This window comes from Schistocerca cancellata, unplaced genomic scaffold (assembly GCF_023864275.1).
Source record: "Schistocerca cancellata isolate TAMUIC-IGC-003103 unplaced genomic scaffold, iqSchCanc2.1 HiC_scaffold_756, whole genome shotgun sequence".
NCBI classification, from domain to species: Eukaryota; Metazoa; Arthropoda; class Insecta; order Orthoptera; family Acrididae; genus Schistocerca; species Schistocerca cancellata.
Genome location: NW_026046767.1, coordinates 390,530 through 409,257, shown reverse-complemented (window position 1 = coordinate 409,257; position 18,728 = coordinate 390,530). Strand labels below are relative to the sequence as shown.

General features: G+C 42.5%; 1 protein-coding gene across 1 annotated transcript in view; it reads right to left on the bottom strand.

Annotated features, from left to right (window-relative positions):
- The window catches only part of LOC126142862 (fatty acyl-CoA reductase wat-like), a 156,638-nt gene extending 148,524 nt beyond the window's left edge, over positions 1-8,114 (bottom strand). Inside the window, exon 1 of the mRNA XM_049915292.1 lies at positions 7,821-8,114. Within this exon, the coding sequence (XP_049771249.1) occupies positions 7,821-8,114 (294 nt within the window). The remainder of the gene's footprint in view (positions 1-7,820) is intronic.
- Between the last annotated feature and the right edge of the window lie 10,614 nt (positions 8,115-18,728).

The window sequence follows — 18,728 nt, the reverse complement described above, 5'->3', positions numbered from 1 at the left end:
ATAGTGCACGGTACATCCAAACCGTCATCGAACCCATCGTTCTACCATTCCTAGACTGGCAAGGGAACTTGCTGTTCCAACAGGACAATGCACGTCCGCATGTATCCCGTGCCACCCAACGTGCTCTAGAAGGTGTAAGTCAACTACCCTGGCCAGCAAGATCTCCGGATCTGTCCCCCATTGAGCATGTTTGGGACTGGATGAAGCGTCGTCTCACGCGGTCTGCACGTCCAGCACGAACGCTGGTCCAACTGAGGCGCCAGGTGGAAATGGCATGGCAAGCCGTTCCACAGGACTACATCCAGCATCTCTACGATCGTCTCCATGGGAGAATCGCAGCCTGCATTGCTGCGAAAGGTGGATATACACTGTACTAGTGCCGATATTGTGCATGCTCTGTTGCCTGTGTCTATGTGCCTGTGGTTCTGTCAGTGTGAGCATGTGATGTAACTGACCCCAGGAATGTGTCAATAAAGTTTCCACTTCCTGGGACAATGAATTCACGGTGTTCTTATTTCAATTTCCAGGAGTGTATTGCATGTCAGTAAAGTAAGCAATATTCTAATTATGAGGCAGATGTGGAAATAATGTGTTGATGTTATACAACCGCACACTACAGATGAAATTTAATGACGAGATAGAGGTGTAAAGAGGGAGAGAGAGAGAGAGAGAGATGAAATGTACTGTTATGTAGAGTAAAAAAAATTACAGAAGTGGAACATTATCCAGTGTGTGTGTGTGTGTGTGTGTGTGTGTGTGTGTGTGTGTGTGTGTGTGTTTGTGAACATTTTATTGGGAGAATGATGTCTTTGAACTTGACATCAGTTGTTTCAGATATCTTTAAACATCACGCCAGTTCAAGTGACGTTAACGGAATATTTTTGGAAGTACTGCATACTTGACGCCAACTCAACTAAAGCTTTCGTAAGTTCACAGAATTCTGAATGATTGCTCCATATTAATACTACACTTATGAAACACAACAGTATGAATGATATCAACTACTGGATGGATTTTAATCAAACTTGGTCCGCATATTCGTTACTGTCAGGCAGCAATCGCTGTTGGGGTAAGAACCGTGTACCTACCAGAGGGCAGGAGATATGATGTCATAAATAATCCAGTGGGTGAGAGACTGCTACATTATGCGTGACGCTTAAATTTATTCCTTCTGTGCTACTGGTTCTGTTCGCAGTAAATTCCTTATAAAGTAACCACATATGCCGATAAATGCATGTATAAAGTTGTAGCATGGTACTGCACATGGTTCAGGAGGTATTAGGTCATAAACAATGACTTGAGAGAAAAATTGTCGCAATGTGCATGACGTTCAAACTTATTACTTCTTTCTTACTAACTTTATTCACAGCTCATATAGTGGACTGTATTCACATACGCTACTGAATGTATGTATAAAATTATATGATTCTATGACACAAAGGTAGAACATATGACGCCATGAACACTGATATGCGTGTATAAAGGTCGCATTATGTGTGAAGTTTTAATAAATTTATTCTTTACTACTAAGCAACTGTGGAGCCGAGTCACTTGAAGGATATCACTGACACCTGGCAATTCTTTTGACAGCTTTCAGCTGTGAAGTGCAAACGGCTGTAGGCAAAAACAACAGCTTTCTATAGAGCTATGATGAGGTGTTGGCATATAGACATTTAAAAAACTGCGTTAGACCAATACCATCTAGAGTCAAGGCCAAACAACCGTACCGTGACGTCACAGCCAAGCGGGGATGGCAATATAAAGCAGCCAACACCCGTTCACAAAAATTGTGCTTTTTGAGTCACTACTCGAATGAGGTTAGTTAACTGAGAAAATACACATAGTTGTTTATGTGGAAATGTGGTAAAACCAATTAAGAATGCATAACTGCGATTAATTTCGTGCATAGCAAATACAAAATAATTAAAAAATTTGTAAAACAAAAGTGCGCTATTTTCATGCGTGTGGATTATTAGGAACATCTGGGGCATTTTTAAATGGTGCCTACAGTAGTTGCTTACTAAAAGATTCACATATTTCCAAGTAATATTGTCGTACAATGACACTGAGGCAGTCACATCACAGTCGGTCGTATTCAGACAATTATTTGTTTCCAACAGAGCATCAAGAACAAATTCAGTGACTATAATTTTGTTTAATGAAACTCCTTTTGAACAGATCTCCACTTTCAAATGATTATGAAGCACAATGTGCACTCAGTAATGGGACTACACTGATAGATCGATACACGTAGAAATAACACAGTCTTCACTTAATTGTTCTATAAAACCGCTACATCAACGTCATCTTTCAGTGCCTGGATGCTGTTATACGAAATACTATTGAAATACTCATTACGGTTGGTTAAGGAGATTGGCTGAGAGATGGAGTGGAGCAGATAGACAGAGGAGGCAGGGAAGCAGGAGAGAGACAGAGAGACGGGGAAAGGACATGGACTAAGAGAAGACTGGAAGAAATACATACCCGTGTAATGCTAGGTGCTCAGCTTAACGTCTTTGAACATGTAAATATTATGCAAATGTCTTTGAAGATAATGGCAATTCAAGTGAAGCTTCTCTGTTTTCGGAAATACTGCTAATCTTCGAACTTGATTCAAGTAACTGACTGCCTCATTTTAGTACTATAGTGTGATTGGCTGGGGAGTTGATGGAGGAGTGGGATTATGGTTGAGGGAGGGGAAAGTAAGAGTAGGGGCTTGACTTGTCACATGATGATGTGATGAAGATGATGATTGAGGTCAGTGATCACGGGCGAGAATTTACTGCTATCCTGCACTGCGAATTCATTGTGCCTGCACATATGCAAAGCTAAGGCATACACACTTGAGATAAAACGCATGCAATGTAGACCAGTACCAATTGCTTCCTTGTAGCCTCTGATTAGGTCTGCAGCATTAGAAGTGGAAATTATGGGCACATAAACTTGTTTTAGATCATAACTTAACACTCTTATTACAAATTATGTTCAGATGGTGATACGCAGCAGTCAGTTGCTGGACTGGCGTGTCTTAAGTAACAGTCATAATTTGATTTATAATCATTACTATCCAAACTTAGTTTCCATCACCTAGTAGTGAGTTAACGATCGTAATGAGTAACATCAGTGACTGCCAGAAGAATCTGTCTACCACTATATCAATTTCCTACTTTCCTTATTAGGGTCTTGCGTGTAATTTTTGCTGTCGCTCAGTTGAGTTCTCGGTGGGCCAAGCCGAACAGCCCAGGCCAATGGCTCAATGTTATGCACGATTCCCCCCGGAGTTGTGGGCCTGACCTTTTAGAGCAGATTGCAAGCTAGAACGACCACTTGCGACAGATGTGGAACGCCGAAGCCACGATTGTCAGGGATGGCGATAGCTGGAGCCTTACTGCCGGTTTCACATAATGCTTTCCACAATGTGGGTGCAGGACTGCATTCACAGAAGTACTTAATCTGGCATGACTAACGCCTGCACTCGCAGAGAATCGCAGTGTTTGCTAGGAGGGGCATCTGGGCAAAGAAAACTTCAAAGAAACTTCGTTGTGGGCTGAGAAGTCGCGTTCCGAGAAGACTACGGTTCAAATGGCTCTGAGCACTATGGGACTCAACATCTGAGGTCATTATTCCCCTAGAACTTAGAACTACTTAAACCTAAATAACCTAAGGACATCACTCACATCCATGCCCGAAGCAGGATTCGAATCTGCGGTCGTAGCGGTCGCGCAGTTCCAGACTGAAGCGCCTAGAACCGCTCGGTCACAGATGCCGGCGCGAGAATACTATGGGATGGGAAAAAGTGTTAGATAAAGGTATTTGTGTGCCATCGGAAGCAGCTGGCCTGCTTTGTGAACAGAAATCCCTTCCACTTCGAAGAGGCAAAGGTCACCACTTTACGTTAGGTGGATGACATCGCCCCTGATGAGTTGGAAGAAGCCTCCTTGTTGGGTAGCCTCAATAAACGGCATTGCAGGGAGAAGCAGGACACACGATTTTTCGAGAAGTGCATGCATGAAGGTGACCATTAGCTAAAACATCGAAGCGGTCTGATATATTACGACTGGTTAATATTGCAAAATTTTCATAAGGGAAGGAGATTTTTCACTTGGAAACAATATATCATTGATCAGCACTTAGGAGTTTCATTCTTAAAGCTGCTCAAGAATTGTGCATATTTGTAGAGTGAAGAACGAACTTACAGATCAATACAGAGTACACTTCTGTGTGACGTAAGGTAGAGCACACTTTGGTTCAAGGAGCAGTAGTGTAGACTTCAACGTGGAACGTGGTGTAGGAAACTTCTGGTAGAGGCACGGTAGAAAATGCTTCACTTAGATACATCTTGATACTGGAGGCAGAGCTGCTGTGTTGCAGTTTGCGGCATGTTCTGACGTCCACTGCGCTTCACGCATCGGGGGACAGGGTGAAAGGTTGCGGCTTAGGCGAGCAGGGCACGAGAAGGAACGTGCTTCTGTAAATATAGTGTTGGGAGTAATCTAATCACAGTATCAAATACTTTCATGAATAACTGGAGTAACTGGAAACTCATTACGGCTCAATAGAAAATGCTAGTTACATGTGTAATTCTGCCAAATTCGAGCAAATTCAGGTGTTCAGGTGAGCCGTAGTTGTGTCCGGCTCCTCGAAAAGCGCGCCAGGCGGAGTGCTTTCGCTTCGCGTCTAGTGTTTGCAGTGACGCTTTCGGTTTGCCTCGCTGTTTGGACCGCTACCGCCCTCTGGCGGGAGGTGGAGCAAGTGTACGGTCGCGTGACGATCGAGGAGTACCTACTGGGCGGTGACCGAGAGAGGTGGTGGCGCGAGCGGTGTCCTGTTGTTGGGGGTCGTCAACTGCTCGCCACGTGCTTTGGCCGACCTCTTTGCTGTCAGAGGCTGAGTCTGCCTTACCCGCATGTACGTGGCTTATGAAGCTTAGAAGCCGTGGTGCAGGAGATCAGCGCGTGGGACAGTATGTCTTGTTATCGGCAGTTGAAGCCACTGGCAGCAGTTGGCTCTGACGAGCAAGTGCAACGTGTTCCCGGCGCTGTGGTGGAGTGTGAGAACCTGAGTACTGTTTTTATGTAACAGCTTTCTCCAGTTCTAGTAGTGAAGTGTATGAGTTTCTTCACCAGTGGTTTTGTTGGGGTCTTCGCACCACAGTTTTCGTTTGCCTGTCCGCGGGAATGTGGTAAGTGCTTCTTGGTCGGGCCGTTTCATTCATACCTTGATTGGGTTATTTAGGTTCGGTGTCGTGTGTCTCGGTGATTCAGAGTCTGTGCAGGCACCGCCCTTGCTACATCTTCTAGTTTTGGGAAACTCGGGGCTGTAATGCAAGTTTTGGGGCTGATCTGCTGTGGTCCTGTAGACCACCAATAAGTATTCCGACTATTGTGGTCTGGGCCCCTTAAGACGTGTCACTCCCTCACCGAGGTAAGGAAATTTTTTTGGGGGGAACTGCCTTTAATGTGAAGGTTTGTGTGCTGGCTTATTTACATTTATCTTGTAACAACTGACAGGTGTAATATAAGTTATTTAATTGGCACGAGACAACTATTTTAACTTTAATACAAACTTTCTACTTAAAGGGATTTTTTTTAGGAATTTTTCTCTTACATATTTAAACTCTTATTATTGGGAAGTTGCTAACGTCATACCTTGCAATATCCTTTACATAGAGTGAGTCTGGGGCGGAAAGCATGGCAGAACGGAGATTGCGGCCGCACTCTGAGGCGACAAGAGAAGAGTTGTTGTGCACGGCCGAGAAGGGAGCGTTGAGCAAGGCGGCAGTCAGCATCGCTTTCCGGGGGACAGAGAGTTGCGGCAGTCCAGCGAGCAGACACCAGCTCCGGGGGCAGTGCTCCGGTTTGTGGACGTGACGTGGGTCGTATTTTGGCGCAGTATAGTTTTCTTGGTACGCATCTGCTGCTCCCTTTATGCCCACGTGTGTTGTTCTGTCCGTATGTGCGTTGAAAAGGTTACGCTCCGGCTGGAACAATGGCTTGTGCTTTACGTTCATGCACCCTGACTCATTTGTTTTGCTGCAGACAGCTGTAATTTGCGATTTTTTTTTCGTCGCGATTGTCTTAGCCCGGTGGTGCCTAGTGTCCGAGAACAAGACAGCTAACGTGTGACCTGTTTTGGGTTTTGGAGTCCTGTTTGGGCAACCTAGTTATCATGCACACAAATCTACTGCTGCCGAGTGAGGTTAGCCCTAATCTTGTGAAACTAAGCTTTCAGTGACTGGCTCGTCTGCAAATTAATTAATTTAACCTTTGTGGTGGTTTTTTTTTTTCAATGGTGAATTTCTTGTCATTCATTTGTGTATGTTTCGCCGTTAATGATAACTGTAAGATAGGAAGGTCTTGAAGGGCCTGCGTATCGTGACTGTATTTTGGCTACTGTTTAATTTGATTTCTTGTTTATCGGTCTGGTGAAAACTTATGCCAAGTTTACTTATTTCCGCCTGTGGTCCGGAAGTTGGTTTGAAGGTAAATCCGTGGGTAAATCTTTACTGGACCTAACTGTTAACTGATCTTGCGTTGAACTAATGCCATTATTAAATCGTTTCTTGTGTGCTATAAATTGTATTACGATAGATAAGGAGACAGGGCACATTCTGTGGTCGAGGGGTAGGCACGGTTGCTGCTTTGCGCGTGGCGTCTTGTCGCTCGTTATCATTTCCCGCGTTAGTACGGGCGGCGTGAAATTTGATTGCTCGCGTTTGTGTGGCCGCTAGTCAGCTGTGCCTACGCCCGCTTCAGGGTGTGCCGTTTTTCGTAAGACGTACGCCGACTTTGTCACTGTTACTCCTGTGTTGTTGTCGCTCGCTTACCGAAACGTTAGTCTGTTTTAGCACGGTGACCACTGGGCCGTGACGATGTCGGTTGATGACCAGTGTTGGGGCGGTCGCCCGCTCTGAGTGGCTTCGGCCGCTTGGACTTGGCAGTTACCTTCTGGTTAAACAGATCAGACTTGTTTATTTGCAGTAAATTCCCAAGTAGTTTGTGAGGAAAGTTGTAACTGAGCTTTTTATGATTTTACACAATTCAAGCATTTTGGTAAGGCATTTTCCTATCTATGTTTTATTTAGATGAGAATTCTTTATTGGGGTTATTCACCTGTTGAAGCTTAACATAAAATTTGTAACTTAGCTTTCATGATTTTATTTAATTTAAGCATTCTTGTAAAGCAGTCCTTTATCTACGTTTTATTGATTGGTTATTCTTTATTGGTGTTATTCACTGGTTGAAGGTTAACATATGTTTGTAACGAAGTTTATGTCCTTGCTTAATTGAGATTTGTTAAGAGCCTTTATTGCTGGAAGATCATTAAGGCTTGGGTTCTTGTAATTGTGAATACTGTTGTCTACGTTGTGGGCTACCCTTCCACTTCCAAAGCCAAGCTGTCCTATCTACCAGTACATAGAGAAAATTTGCCAGCTATTTAAAAGAGTTTTTTTTTTTAAATTGTTGTCTCATACATAAAATCTTATTATTGGGAAGTTGTTAACGCCATACCTTGCAATCTCCTTTTCATAAAGAAAATTTGCCACCTATTGGAAATTGTTTTTGAAATTGTTTTTTTAAAAAAATGCCAGACTTAAAAATTATTATTGAGAAAGTCTTTTAAAATAAAATGGTTTCTTTAGCAGTGTGTGTTATTTCACCAGCACCTCCTGGCCCCTACATCCACGATAACGTTTTGGTATAACCTGTATACTTGAGTTGTTGTTTGTGAACCGCCCTATTTGATGGTTCACAGGTGTGTCGATGTACTTATTTTTGTAGTGAAGTACTCGTGTTACCGCCCAACACTCGCACTCTTACCACTTTGTCGAGGTGCGACCGCAGCCGCTCCCGCAGCGGCACGCCCTTCTTGTCCCTGACGAGCACGTAGACCGTGGAGACGCGGGGACAGGAGCGCAGCAGCTTCTCGAGTACGAGGCTGCCGACGAAGCCGGTGGCGCCCGTGAGGAAGACCGCCGCGCCGTCGTAGAAGGCGGCGACGCGGCTGCGCCGGTCCAGCACTCCAGGCGGCCACCAGTCCGCGGGCAACTCCTCCAGCTCCCTCTGCTCGTCCTCGGGCGTCATCACGCGGGGGTGCAGCTCGCAGCACGGCATCCTGCCTCTCCACTGCTCTGCACTCGTAACATCATGAACCAACATGTTCAAAATGTCATCCACATCTACACTACTGGCCATTAAAAATGTTACACTAATAAGATGAAGTGCTACAGACGCGAAATTTAACCTACAGGAAGAAGATGCTGTGATATGAAAATGATTAGTTTTTCAGAGCATTCACACAAGCTTGGCGCCGGTGGCTACACCTACAACGTGCTGACATGTGGGAAAGTTTCCAAACGATTTCTCATACACAAACAGCAATTGACCGGCGTTGCCTGGTGAAACGTTGTTGTGATGCCTCGAGTGAGGAGGAGAAATGCGTACCATCACGTTTCCGACTTTGATAAAGGTCGGATTGTAACCTATCGCGATTGCGGTTTATCGTATCGCGACATTGATCCTCGCGTTGGCCGACATCCAATGACTGTTAGCGGAATATGGAATCGGTGCGTTCAGGGGGGTAATACGGAACGCCGTGCTGGATCCAAACGGCCTCATATCACTAGCAGTCGAGATGACAGGCATCTCATCCGCATGACTGTAAGGGATCGTGTAGCCACATCTCGACCCCTGTGTCAACAGACAACAGACAACAACCATCGGCACGAACAGTTCGACGACGTTAGCAGCAGCATCGACTATCAGCTCGAAGACCATCACTGCGATTACCCTGGACGCTGCATCACAGACAGGAGCGCCTGCGATGGTGTACTCAACGTCGAACCTGGGTGCACGAATGGCAAAACGTCATTTTTTCGGATGAATCTGTTTACAGCATCCTGATGGTCGTATCCGTATTTAGCGACATCGCGGTGAACGCACATTGGAAGCGTGTATTCGTCCGCCGAACTGGCGTATCACCCGGCGTGATGGTTTGGGGTGCCATTGGTTATACGTCTCGGTCACCTCTTATTCGCACTGATGGGACTTTGAACAGTGGACATTACATTTCAGATCTGTTACGACCCGTGGCTCTATCCTTCATTCAACCCCTGTGAAACCCTACATTTCAGCACGATAATGCACGTCCGCATGTTGCAGGTCCTGCACTGCCCTTTCTGGATACAGAAAATCTTCGACTGCTGCCCTGGCCAGCACATTCTCCAGATCTCACGAATTGAAAAAGTCTAGGCAATGGTGGCCGACCAACTGGCTCGTCACAATACGCCAGTCACTACTCTTGACGAACTGTGATATCGTGTTGAAGCTGCATGGGCAGCTGTACCTGTACACGCCATCCAAGCTCTGTTTGACTCAATGCCCAGGCGTATCAAGGCCGTTGTTACGGCCAGAGGTGCTTGTTCTGGGTACTGATTTCTCAGGATCTAAGCACCCAAATTGCGTGAAAATTTAATCACATGTCAGTTCTAGTATAATATATTTGTTTAATGAATACCCGTTTATCATCTGCATTTCTTCTTGGTGTAGCAATTTTAATGGCCAGTAGTGTATATTTACACCCTCAACATCAGCTCCCGAGATATCTCTAATTCGGTGTTCCGTTCTTTCTTGGGAGAATATTCTATACATTACGACTCAAAAGCGCATGACGCTTGTATAATATTTATTATTTTACCAACGACATGACATAGTTACAATGTGCAATATAAAGTCTTAATAGGTTCAAATGACTGTGACCACTATGGGACTTAACTTCTGAGGTCATCAGTCCCCTAGAACTTAGAACTACTTGAACTTAACTAACCAGAGGACATCACACACATCCATGCCCGACGCTTGATTCGAACCTGCGACCGTAGAAGACTGTAGCACCTAGAACTGCTCGGACACACCGGCCGCCTATAAAGTCTTACGTATCAACCAAATAGGAAGGCGAGATACCTTTAAATAATGGAAGCTGATAATCATCAGCAGACATAAAAGTTTTCTATCATACGCGTCGTAATGTACAAAACTATAGTTTCGGCCACGGTTACAGTGACCTTCTTCTCGGTTTGTTATACTGTGACATTGGTTACCCCACTATAGTTTGGACATTATGACGTGGTACGATAGTCAGAAAACTTTTATGTCAACCGACTCTGGCCTCGGAAGGCTGGGTAGTCATATTTAATAACCATCTGCCCATTAGACCATGATAAGTACCGAGTGATTGGACACGGTTCCCTTCCTCGCCACATACAAGTTCAAACACTGCTAATAATGCCATCCAAATCACTTTGTGGGTTACCCCTCCTACTAACATACCCCGTAGTTCCTTTACATTAGTTACTGTAGTTTCACATTCCACGTTAAAAAAATTGCCGTGTGTAGTTACACTTCTCTCACTTACGTATTTAGTCACACTCGTAATATATTATGTTTGTAAAACTGGACCTGTTAAGGACATTATTATCTTGTTCAGTCAAACAGCAATATGTCACCAAAGTTTGTTACATGTCGTTAAATTTATCTTCCCTCTGAGAACGAGTATGGATTACTTAATGCGTCACACACTTCAGATAAGCTAAACAGTTGTACGTCGAATTTTTGTCGAAATATTTACACTTGTCTTAGTCGTAAATTAAACATCAACAACTGTCATGTTTGCAAACCAGTTCAAATACGAAGTACTTGCGTTGATTTAAAATGTACTTAGATGCTGCTATACTGTGGCTACAGATATATTTGCTTTCATTGAAGCGTATCTACAGACGATACCATTCTGTGAGCATGGGAATGAAAATATGGTCGATCACAGTCACTTCCTCTTAATTGCCTCCTTTTAAAAACGGAGCAAAAGGCGCCATGTGAGAATCTAACTAAGACAAAGGTACTTCTTCGCACGTCCAGCAAACGTCTATTGAAATCAATATGTATCTCATCTGATATAGTGGAAAAATATCTTAGAACAAAGTATTTGATACACTTTCTATATATTCACACTAAGAACATATACATAGTAAATAATTCAAAAACAGTTAATCAGATAGATTCGTAAAAATTACTATTTTTTGCATTTATATTGGGATACAATACGACAGATGTAATTTATCGCTTATCACCACAAACCTTCCCCATGAACTATGGACCTTGCCGTTGGTGGGGAGGCTTGTGTGCCTCAGCGATACAGATGGCCGTACCGTAGGTGCAACCACAACGGAGGGGTATCTGTTGAGAGGCCAGACAAACGTGTGGTTCCTGAGGAGGGGCAGCAGCCTTTTCAGTAGTTGCAGGGGCAACAGTCTGGATGATTGACTGACTTGGACTTGCAACATTAACCAAAACGGCCTTGCTGTGCTGGTATTGCGAACGGCTGAAAGCAAGGGGAAACTACTGCCGTAATTTTTCCCGAGGGCATGCAGCTTTACTGTATGGATAAATGATGATGGCGTCCTCTTGGGTAAAATATTCCGGAGGTAAAATAGTCCCCCATCCGGATCTCCGGGCGGGGACTACTCAAGAGGACGTCGTTATCAGGAAAAAGAAAACTGGCGTTCTAAGGATCGGATCGTGGAACGTCAGATCCCTTAATCGGGCAGGTAGATTAGAAAATTTAAAATGGGAAATGGATAGGTTAAAGTTAGATATAGTGGGAATTAGCGAAATTCGGTGGCAGGAGGAACAAGACTTTTGGTCAGGTGAATACAGGGTCATAAACACAAAATCAAATAGGGGTAATGCAGGAGTAGGTTTAATAATGAATAAAAAATAGGTTTGCGGGTAAGCTACTACATACAGCATAGTGAACGCATTATTGTGGCCAAGATAGACACGAAGCTCACGCCTACTACAGATGTACAAGTTTATATGCCAACTAGCTCTGCAGATGATGAAGAAATTGAAGAAATGTATGATGAGATAAAATAAATTATTCAGGTAGTGAAGGGAGACGAAAATTTAATAGTCATGGGTGACTGGAATTCGAGAGTAGGAAAAGGGAGAGAAGGAAACATAGTAGGAGAATATGGATTGGGGCTAAGAAATGAAAGAGGAAGCCGTCTGGTAGAGTTTTGCACAGAGCATAACTTAATCATAGCTAACACTTGGTTCAAGAATCATGAAAGAAGGTTGTATACGTGGAAAGATCCTGGAGATACTAGAAGGTATCAGATAGATTATATAATGGTAATACAGAGATTTAGGAACCAGGTTTTAAATTGTAAGATATTTCCGGGGGCAGATGTGGACTCCGAGCACAATCTCTTGGTTATGAACTGTAGATTAAAACTGAAGTAACTGCAAAAAGGTGGGAATTTAAGGAGATGGGACCTGGATAAACTGAAAGAACCAGAGGTTGTACAGTGTTTCAGGGAGAGCATAAGGGAACAATTGACAGGAATGGGGGAAAGAAGTACAGTAGAAGAAGAATGGGTAGCTCTGAGGGATGAAGTAGTGAAGGCAGCAGAGGATCAAGTAGGTAAAAAGACGAGGGCTAGTAGAACTCCTTGGTTAACAGAAGAAATATTGAACGTAATTGATGAAAGGAGAAAATATAAAAATGCAGTAAATGAAGCAGGCAAAAAGGAATACAGACGTCTCAAAAATGAGGTCGACAGGAAGTGGAAAATGGCTAAGCAGGGATGGCTAGAGGACAAATGTAAGGATATAGAGGCTTATCTGACTAGGGGTAAGATAGATACTGCCTACAGGAATATTAAAGAGACCTTTGGAGAAAAGATAACCACTTGTACGAATATCAAGAGCTCAGATGGAAACCCAGTTCTAAGCAAAGAAGGGAAAGCAGAAAGATGGAAGGAGTATATAGAAGGTCTATACAAGGGCGATGTACTTCAGGACAATATTATGGAAATGGAAGAGGATGTAGATGAAGATGAAATGGGAGATACGATACTGCGTTAAGACTTGACAGAGCACTGAAAGACCTGAGTCGAAACAAGGCCCCGGGAGTTGACAGCATTCCATTAGAACTACTGACGGCCTTGGGAGAGCCAGTCCTAACAAAACTCTACCATCTGGTGAGCAAGATGTATGAGATAGGCGAAATACCTTCAGACTTCAAGAAGAATATAATAATTCCAATCCCAAAGAAAGCACGTGTTGACAGATGTAAAAATTACCGACCTCGGGGAAGATCAGTTTGGATTCCGTAGAAATGTTGAAACACGTGAGGCAATACTGACCTTACGACTTACCTTACAAGAAAGATTAAGGAAAGGCAAACCTACGTTTCTAGCATTTGTAGACTTAGAGAAAGGTTTTGACGATGTTGATTGGAATACTCTCTTTCAAATTCTAAAAGTGGCAGGGGTAAAATACAGGGAGCGAAAGGCTATTTACAATCTGTACAGAAACCAGATGGCAGTTATAAGAGTCGAGGGGCATGAAAGGAAAGCAGTGGTTGGGAATTGAGTGAGACAGGGTTGTAGCCTCTCCCCGATGTTTTTCAATCTGTATATTGAGCAAGCAATAAAGGAAACAAAAGAAAAACTCGGAGTAGGTATAAAAATCCATGGAGAAGAAATTAAAACTTTGAGGTTCGCCGATGACATATTAGTTCTGTCAGAGACAGCAAAGGGCTTGGAAGAGCAGTTGAAAGGAATGGACAGTATTTTGAAAGGAGGATATAAGATGAACATCAACAAACGCAAAACGATGATAATAGAATGTCGTCGAATTAAGTATGGTGATGCTGAGGGAATTAAATTAGGAAATGGGACACTTAAAGTAGTAAAGCAGTTTTGCTGTTTGGGGAGCAAAATGATTGATGATGGTCGAAGTAGAGAGGATATAAAATGTAGACTGGCAATGGCAAGGAATGCGTTCCTGAAGAAGAGAAATTTGTTAACATCGAGTATAGATTTGTCAGGAAGTCGTTTCTGGAAGTATTTGTTTGGAGTATAGCCATGTATGGAAGTGAAACAAGGACGATAAATAGTTTGGACAAGAAGAGAATAGAAGCTATCGAAATGTGGTACTACAGAAGAATGCTGAAGATTAGATGGGTAGAACACGTAACTAATGATGAAGTATTGAATAGAATTGGGGAGAAGAGGAGTTTGTGGCACAACTTGACAAGAAGAAGGGACCGGTTGGTAGGACATGCTCTGACACATCAAGGGATCACAAATTTAACATTGAAGGGCAGCGTGGAGGGTAAAAACCGTAGAGGGAGACCAAGAGATGAATACACTAAGCAGATTCAGAAGGATGTGGGTTGCAGTAAGTACTGGGAGATGAAGAAGCTTGCAGAGGATAGGGTAGCATGGAGAGCTGCATCAAACCAGTCTCAGGACTGAAGACCACAACAACAACAACATCAGGACTAACTCAAATATTAATATTTGTTGATATTGGGTGACGTTTGTGGCGCCTTAATTAAATTCTTGGAACAGAAATATAATTTATACTGGATATTCCGAATCAGATAATACTTATGTTCTAAGTATAGTGAGCTATAATAATTCAAGTGTTCTCTGTAACAATGTAAACAGAAGACCGCTATATAGTTCTTTATTTTTCTTAGAACCTCCATCAAGTAACTGCTAACTTATTTCCTAGTATAATTTATTATTGTCGGTGTTTTTCTGTGTTCTTTTGCAAACAGATGCATTGAAGATGGTTGCATGGTCACAGGATCTAAAATAAGAGATGTAGTTCTCTTCATTCGTGTCTAAGATATGAGCAGCAGCAAATGTTCAACAATGTACGATGCTTATATTATGTTATCTTTGTTGTTTGTGTGTCTGTTTCCTTCTTTTGGTTGTCTGGAGAGCCGGAAAGAAAAAATATATCTAATGTAAAGAAGCATTCATTTGGCCGTTGTTACTCTACTGCCCTATTGCGACTTGTTTAAATGGAAATGCCATAGCTCTGAAAGAACATTACTGTATTAAGATCTATAACTGTAGCGAGCTATACGTAATGATTCATACTCATTCAGAGCATGGTACTATTATTCTCAAAAGTAAGCGAATGACCTGAACGGCGTTCCTCTTGATTTATGCAATCTACAGAAAGTAACGGCCTTGCAGGTCTTTCGCTCTCTTTGTGACTACACAGAATGGTTACTACAGGAGACTACTACAGAAAAAAAAACTGTATGGCTATCAGTAGTACTGAAAACTGATATCGTCAAAGTGCAAAAAGAAGGGGGATTCGGATCAAGAACCTAATCGGAATGTTAACTAAGCAGAATCAAATGTTAGATACAGCAATTTTTCACCACTAACGAAATGGTTTAAATTAAAACGGCGAGACGAAAACGTTTTGCATTACTGCGGTCTGAATCTGGCACCTAGCTTCTTTGTTTCCCAGAATAGGTGTTAAATATCGGTTTATTTCACAAGATTTGCAAATGTCCGAACTAGAAATAACTTCACGAAAAGTTCTATAGTGACTGGGAGTCAAACACTGGAGATATTATTATCGTTATTGACTACACACGAAGAGACATCGACAATCGAATTCCTTTTCATCACTAACTAGGTGTGACATGTTTCGACGTGAAATGATATGATGAAAAATTCTTTATCTGAATGAGAGTGGAAACCGGCGCCAACCATTATTGTAAGGAACTTACTGCAGATATAATTTCAGCTTGACACTTCTCTTTCGTTGCTCAGTTTATGCCGACTCTTCTCCAATAGGTAGCGAAGGGCCATCACGCTTAATATGGATTTGGAACCAATGTGCAGCCTTGTTTAGTTCAATTGGCGTTACCAGAGGTAAACGGGGTCTGTTTGTTTTCGCTAAAAATGGTTCCTTGATGTGCGAATTTAAGCCAGACCTTAAGCATCTCGCCAGACCACCAAAGCAGAAAGAAGCTTGGTTTGTGGTTCTGTCGTAACGAATGACGCTCCACACAGAAAGATAATTCTGTTCCTTGGATAATAATTACAACCTGTTCAAAACATTCAGATCCTAGTTTGTCAGCAGTGATATTGCCCAGGCTACTCAATGCGTACTTCCGACCTGATGATGTAATTACTTAAACGGTATCATATAGCGGCCAGTTGAACGAACTGGAAACATGGTAGGACATGGAAATTTCTGCGGGAAATGTTACTTTCCAATTAAGCTGACGTTGTGATGTATATAAGCTCAGAACATGTTATGATGCGGAAGATGGGTCAATGATGTCACATTGGCACCAAATTTCACCAAAATTCTGCACAACGCGACTGAGGTTGTTGCAGAGCGTCACACCACCACTTAACGACCTCTCACCCCCATTTCGTGACGCTTCTGCGACGGCAATCAGGATAGCTATCTCCAGCGTTGAAATCACGCGGTTTTCATATGGGTGGGTGGGTGGGGGGGGGAAACATTGTAAACACATCGCTGCTCAAGAGCTGGCATAAAGAGCGTGAGTGAAGTCACCCCTTACCTTGGGTCGTCCGTTTACACACATTGCGCGGTTGAAAATTACACTTTGCATTTCTGCGCCCCACACAATGACGTTCTTGGACGCTTTTGTGACTGCTGCTCCTCGGGCGATTCGCCTCTTTTACAAGAACACCATGAGACTGCAACACCACGCTACTGTAGTTCCTGCTGCGGAACACAGGATGGAACCACAAGGACCGTTGAAAATCATACTACGAAATTTAAACGCAAAGCAAAGCAGTGAAGTGTTTATCGTTTCTCAGGCCCCTGATTTGCAAACATAGGTGTGGTGATCAGAGGAGAGTACAGCATTGACATACTCATGAGTAAAACACCCTCAGTGACACCTGCCTACCTTTCTTGAGCACTTGTGAAAAGTACCTGTGCAGAGACAACTTCAGAGCAATTCCTAAGCGTCTGTGGCAGGCAACGCTTTCGACACTTCTCAGATTTTGCATGTTCACAAGCAGCCGCCACAGCAGTAGTGTAGTGCTACTCAGTCGTAGCACGGCGTGTAGTGGATTGTCTCTCAACTTTTTTTCTTTTCTTTTTTTCCCTTTTTTCTTTTTTTCTTAACTTCATCACATGTTGCCCAATGTGATGTCCATTTTCCACTTTTCGTTTGGCAAAAATTCTATTTGGAACACAACACGTCATGCTAGTCATTTTGATACTCCATTTTCAATTTCACACTCCTCATTTGGCTATGAAAGTATGGACAAGAATTTGCCATTAAATCACTCATAAAGTTTTCTTTATTATCCTGATTACTTTCAAGCAATTCAATATTTGATATTTGCAAAAATAAATCTAGCACTGTTGCTTTAATGGAAATAAACCTTTTTTGTAAAACTAGAAATCATGCTGGTCCATTTAATCCTCCGTTTGTTCATGTTCCGCGCTTCGTTTGGTTCATTTTGGGGTTCAAGCTCTTTTTTCCGTGTTTACTTTAACAATACGTATATTTTTGGATAGGGTCCGCCTTTAGCAAAACACAGTTGTTTTTTAACCCAAACATGTTTCACTGCAGTTGAAGCATCTTCAGTGGGCTTTTATTTTTATCTGTTAAAGATAAAGAATGTTCTTTACTGGCTATATACATGAAACTATTAGTTTTTAAATCGTAATTACAGATATTTGAAAAAAAAACACATAAATTATGAATTCATACATTTTTACCACATGGTGTGTTTTTTTCTGATGTGTTGTGTTTCTACAGTGACTGTTTTGTTTCACAGTTTGTCATCTGCAGCCACTTACACCTTACAGTAGATAAATTGTTTAAGCGAAAATTACGATTCGAAAATTGTTATTTCTATGCCTGAAATTAGTTAATTCTATGTGTGTGTGTGTGTGTGTGTGTGTGTGTGTGTGTGTGTGTGTGTGTGTGTGTATGTGTGGGTGTGTGTATTTACATAATGTTTCACTTACGTTTTCTTTTTCCTCATCTTCATCACTCTCAAACACTAGATATTGATTGGCCACTATCACTGTCAGTGTCAGTGTCAGTGTCACTGTTTCACTGTTTACCAGCTGTAAAAACAAACATGGGGGGCAGTGGAACAGTTGAAGGTGTAAAAAAAAGATGGCTGACAGTGTAACAGTTAAAGGTTTTCCTTGCAGTTGTTCTGAATCTTTCAGGGGTGTCTGTGAATTTCCTTTGTTCGTTTGTGTGTGTGTGTGTGTGTGTGTGTGTGTGTGTGTGTGTGTGTGTGTGTTTGCACAAAAACCGTTTGTGGAATTTATATGGAGCTACACTCAGACATTGTACCAATTAGAGAATGAAATTACAGATATGTAAACAACGGATAACGTAAGTACGCATGTGGGAAATGAAAGGCTATGGAAAGAAGGACTCTTTGGTCGACACGAATATGGGAAAAATGAGGAAGGAGAGAAACTGAATGGTTTTTGCGTAAGGAAGGGCTTAATTGTGGGCAACTCATGATTCAATAAGAAAAATAGCTAAAGTGTAACAAGATACGGTTAGGGAGAGTTGAGAACGAAGACGTTTATTGGATGCTTTCTAGTGGGAAGCAAAATCGGAGACAACTGACGGACGTACTCGTAAATTCGCTCCCCAGAGTGGCTTTTGATTGAGACGAAAAGTGGAGGTAAAGATGAAAACAGATGAAATGGAAATAATAAAGGCAGGAAAGGAGAGTATTATAAAAGTGTGGAAGGAATACATTCACAGGAACAAGAAAAATATAAGCACTTATGTAAGCGTAAAATCACAAGCACTAAATGTGGATGCGAGGAACGAGGTGAGTTGATAGAGGTATTTATATACTCTGCAGAGAACACATGTGGTAGGAT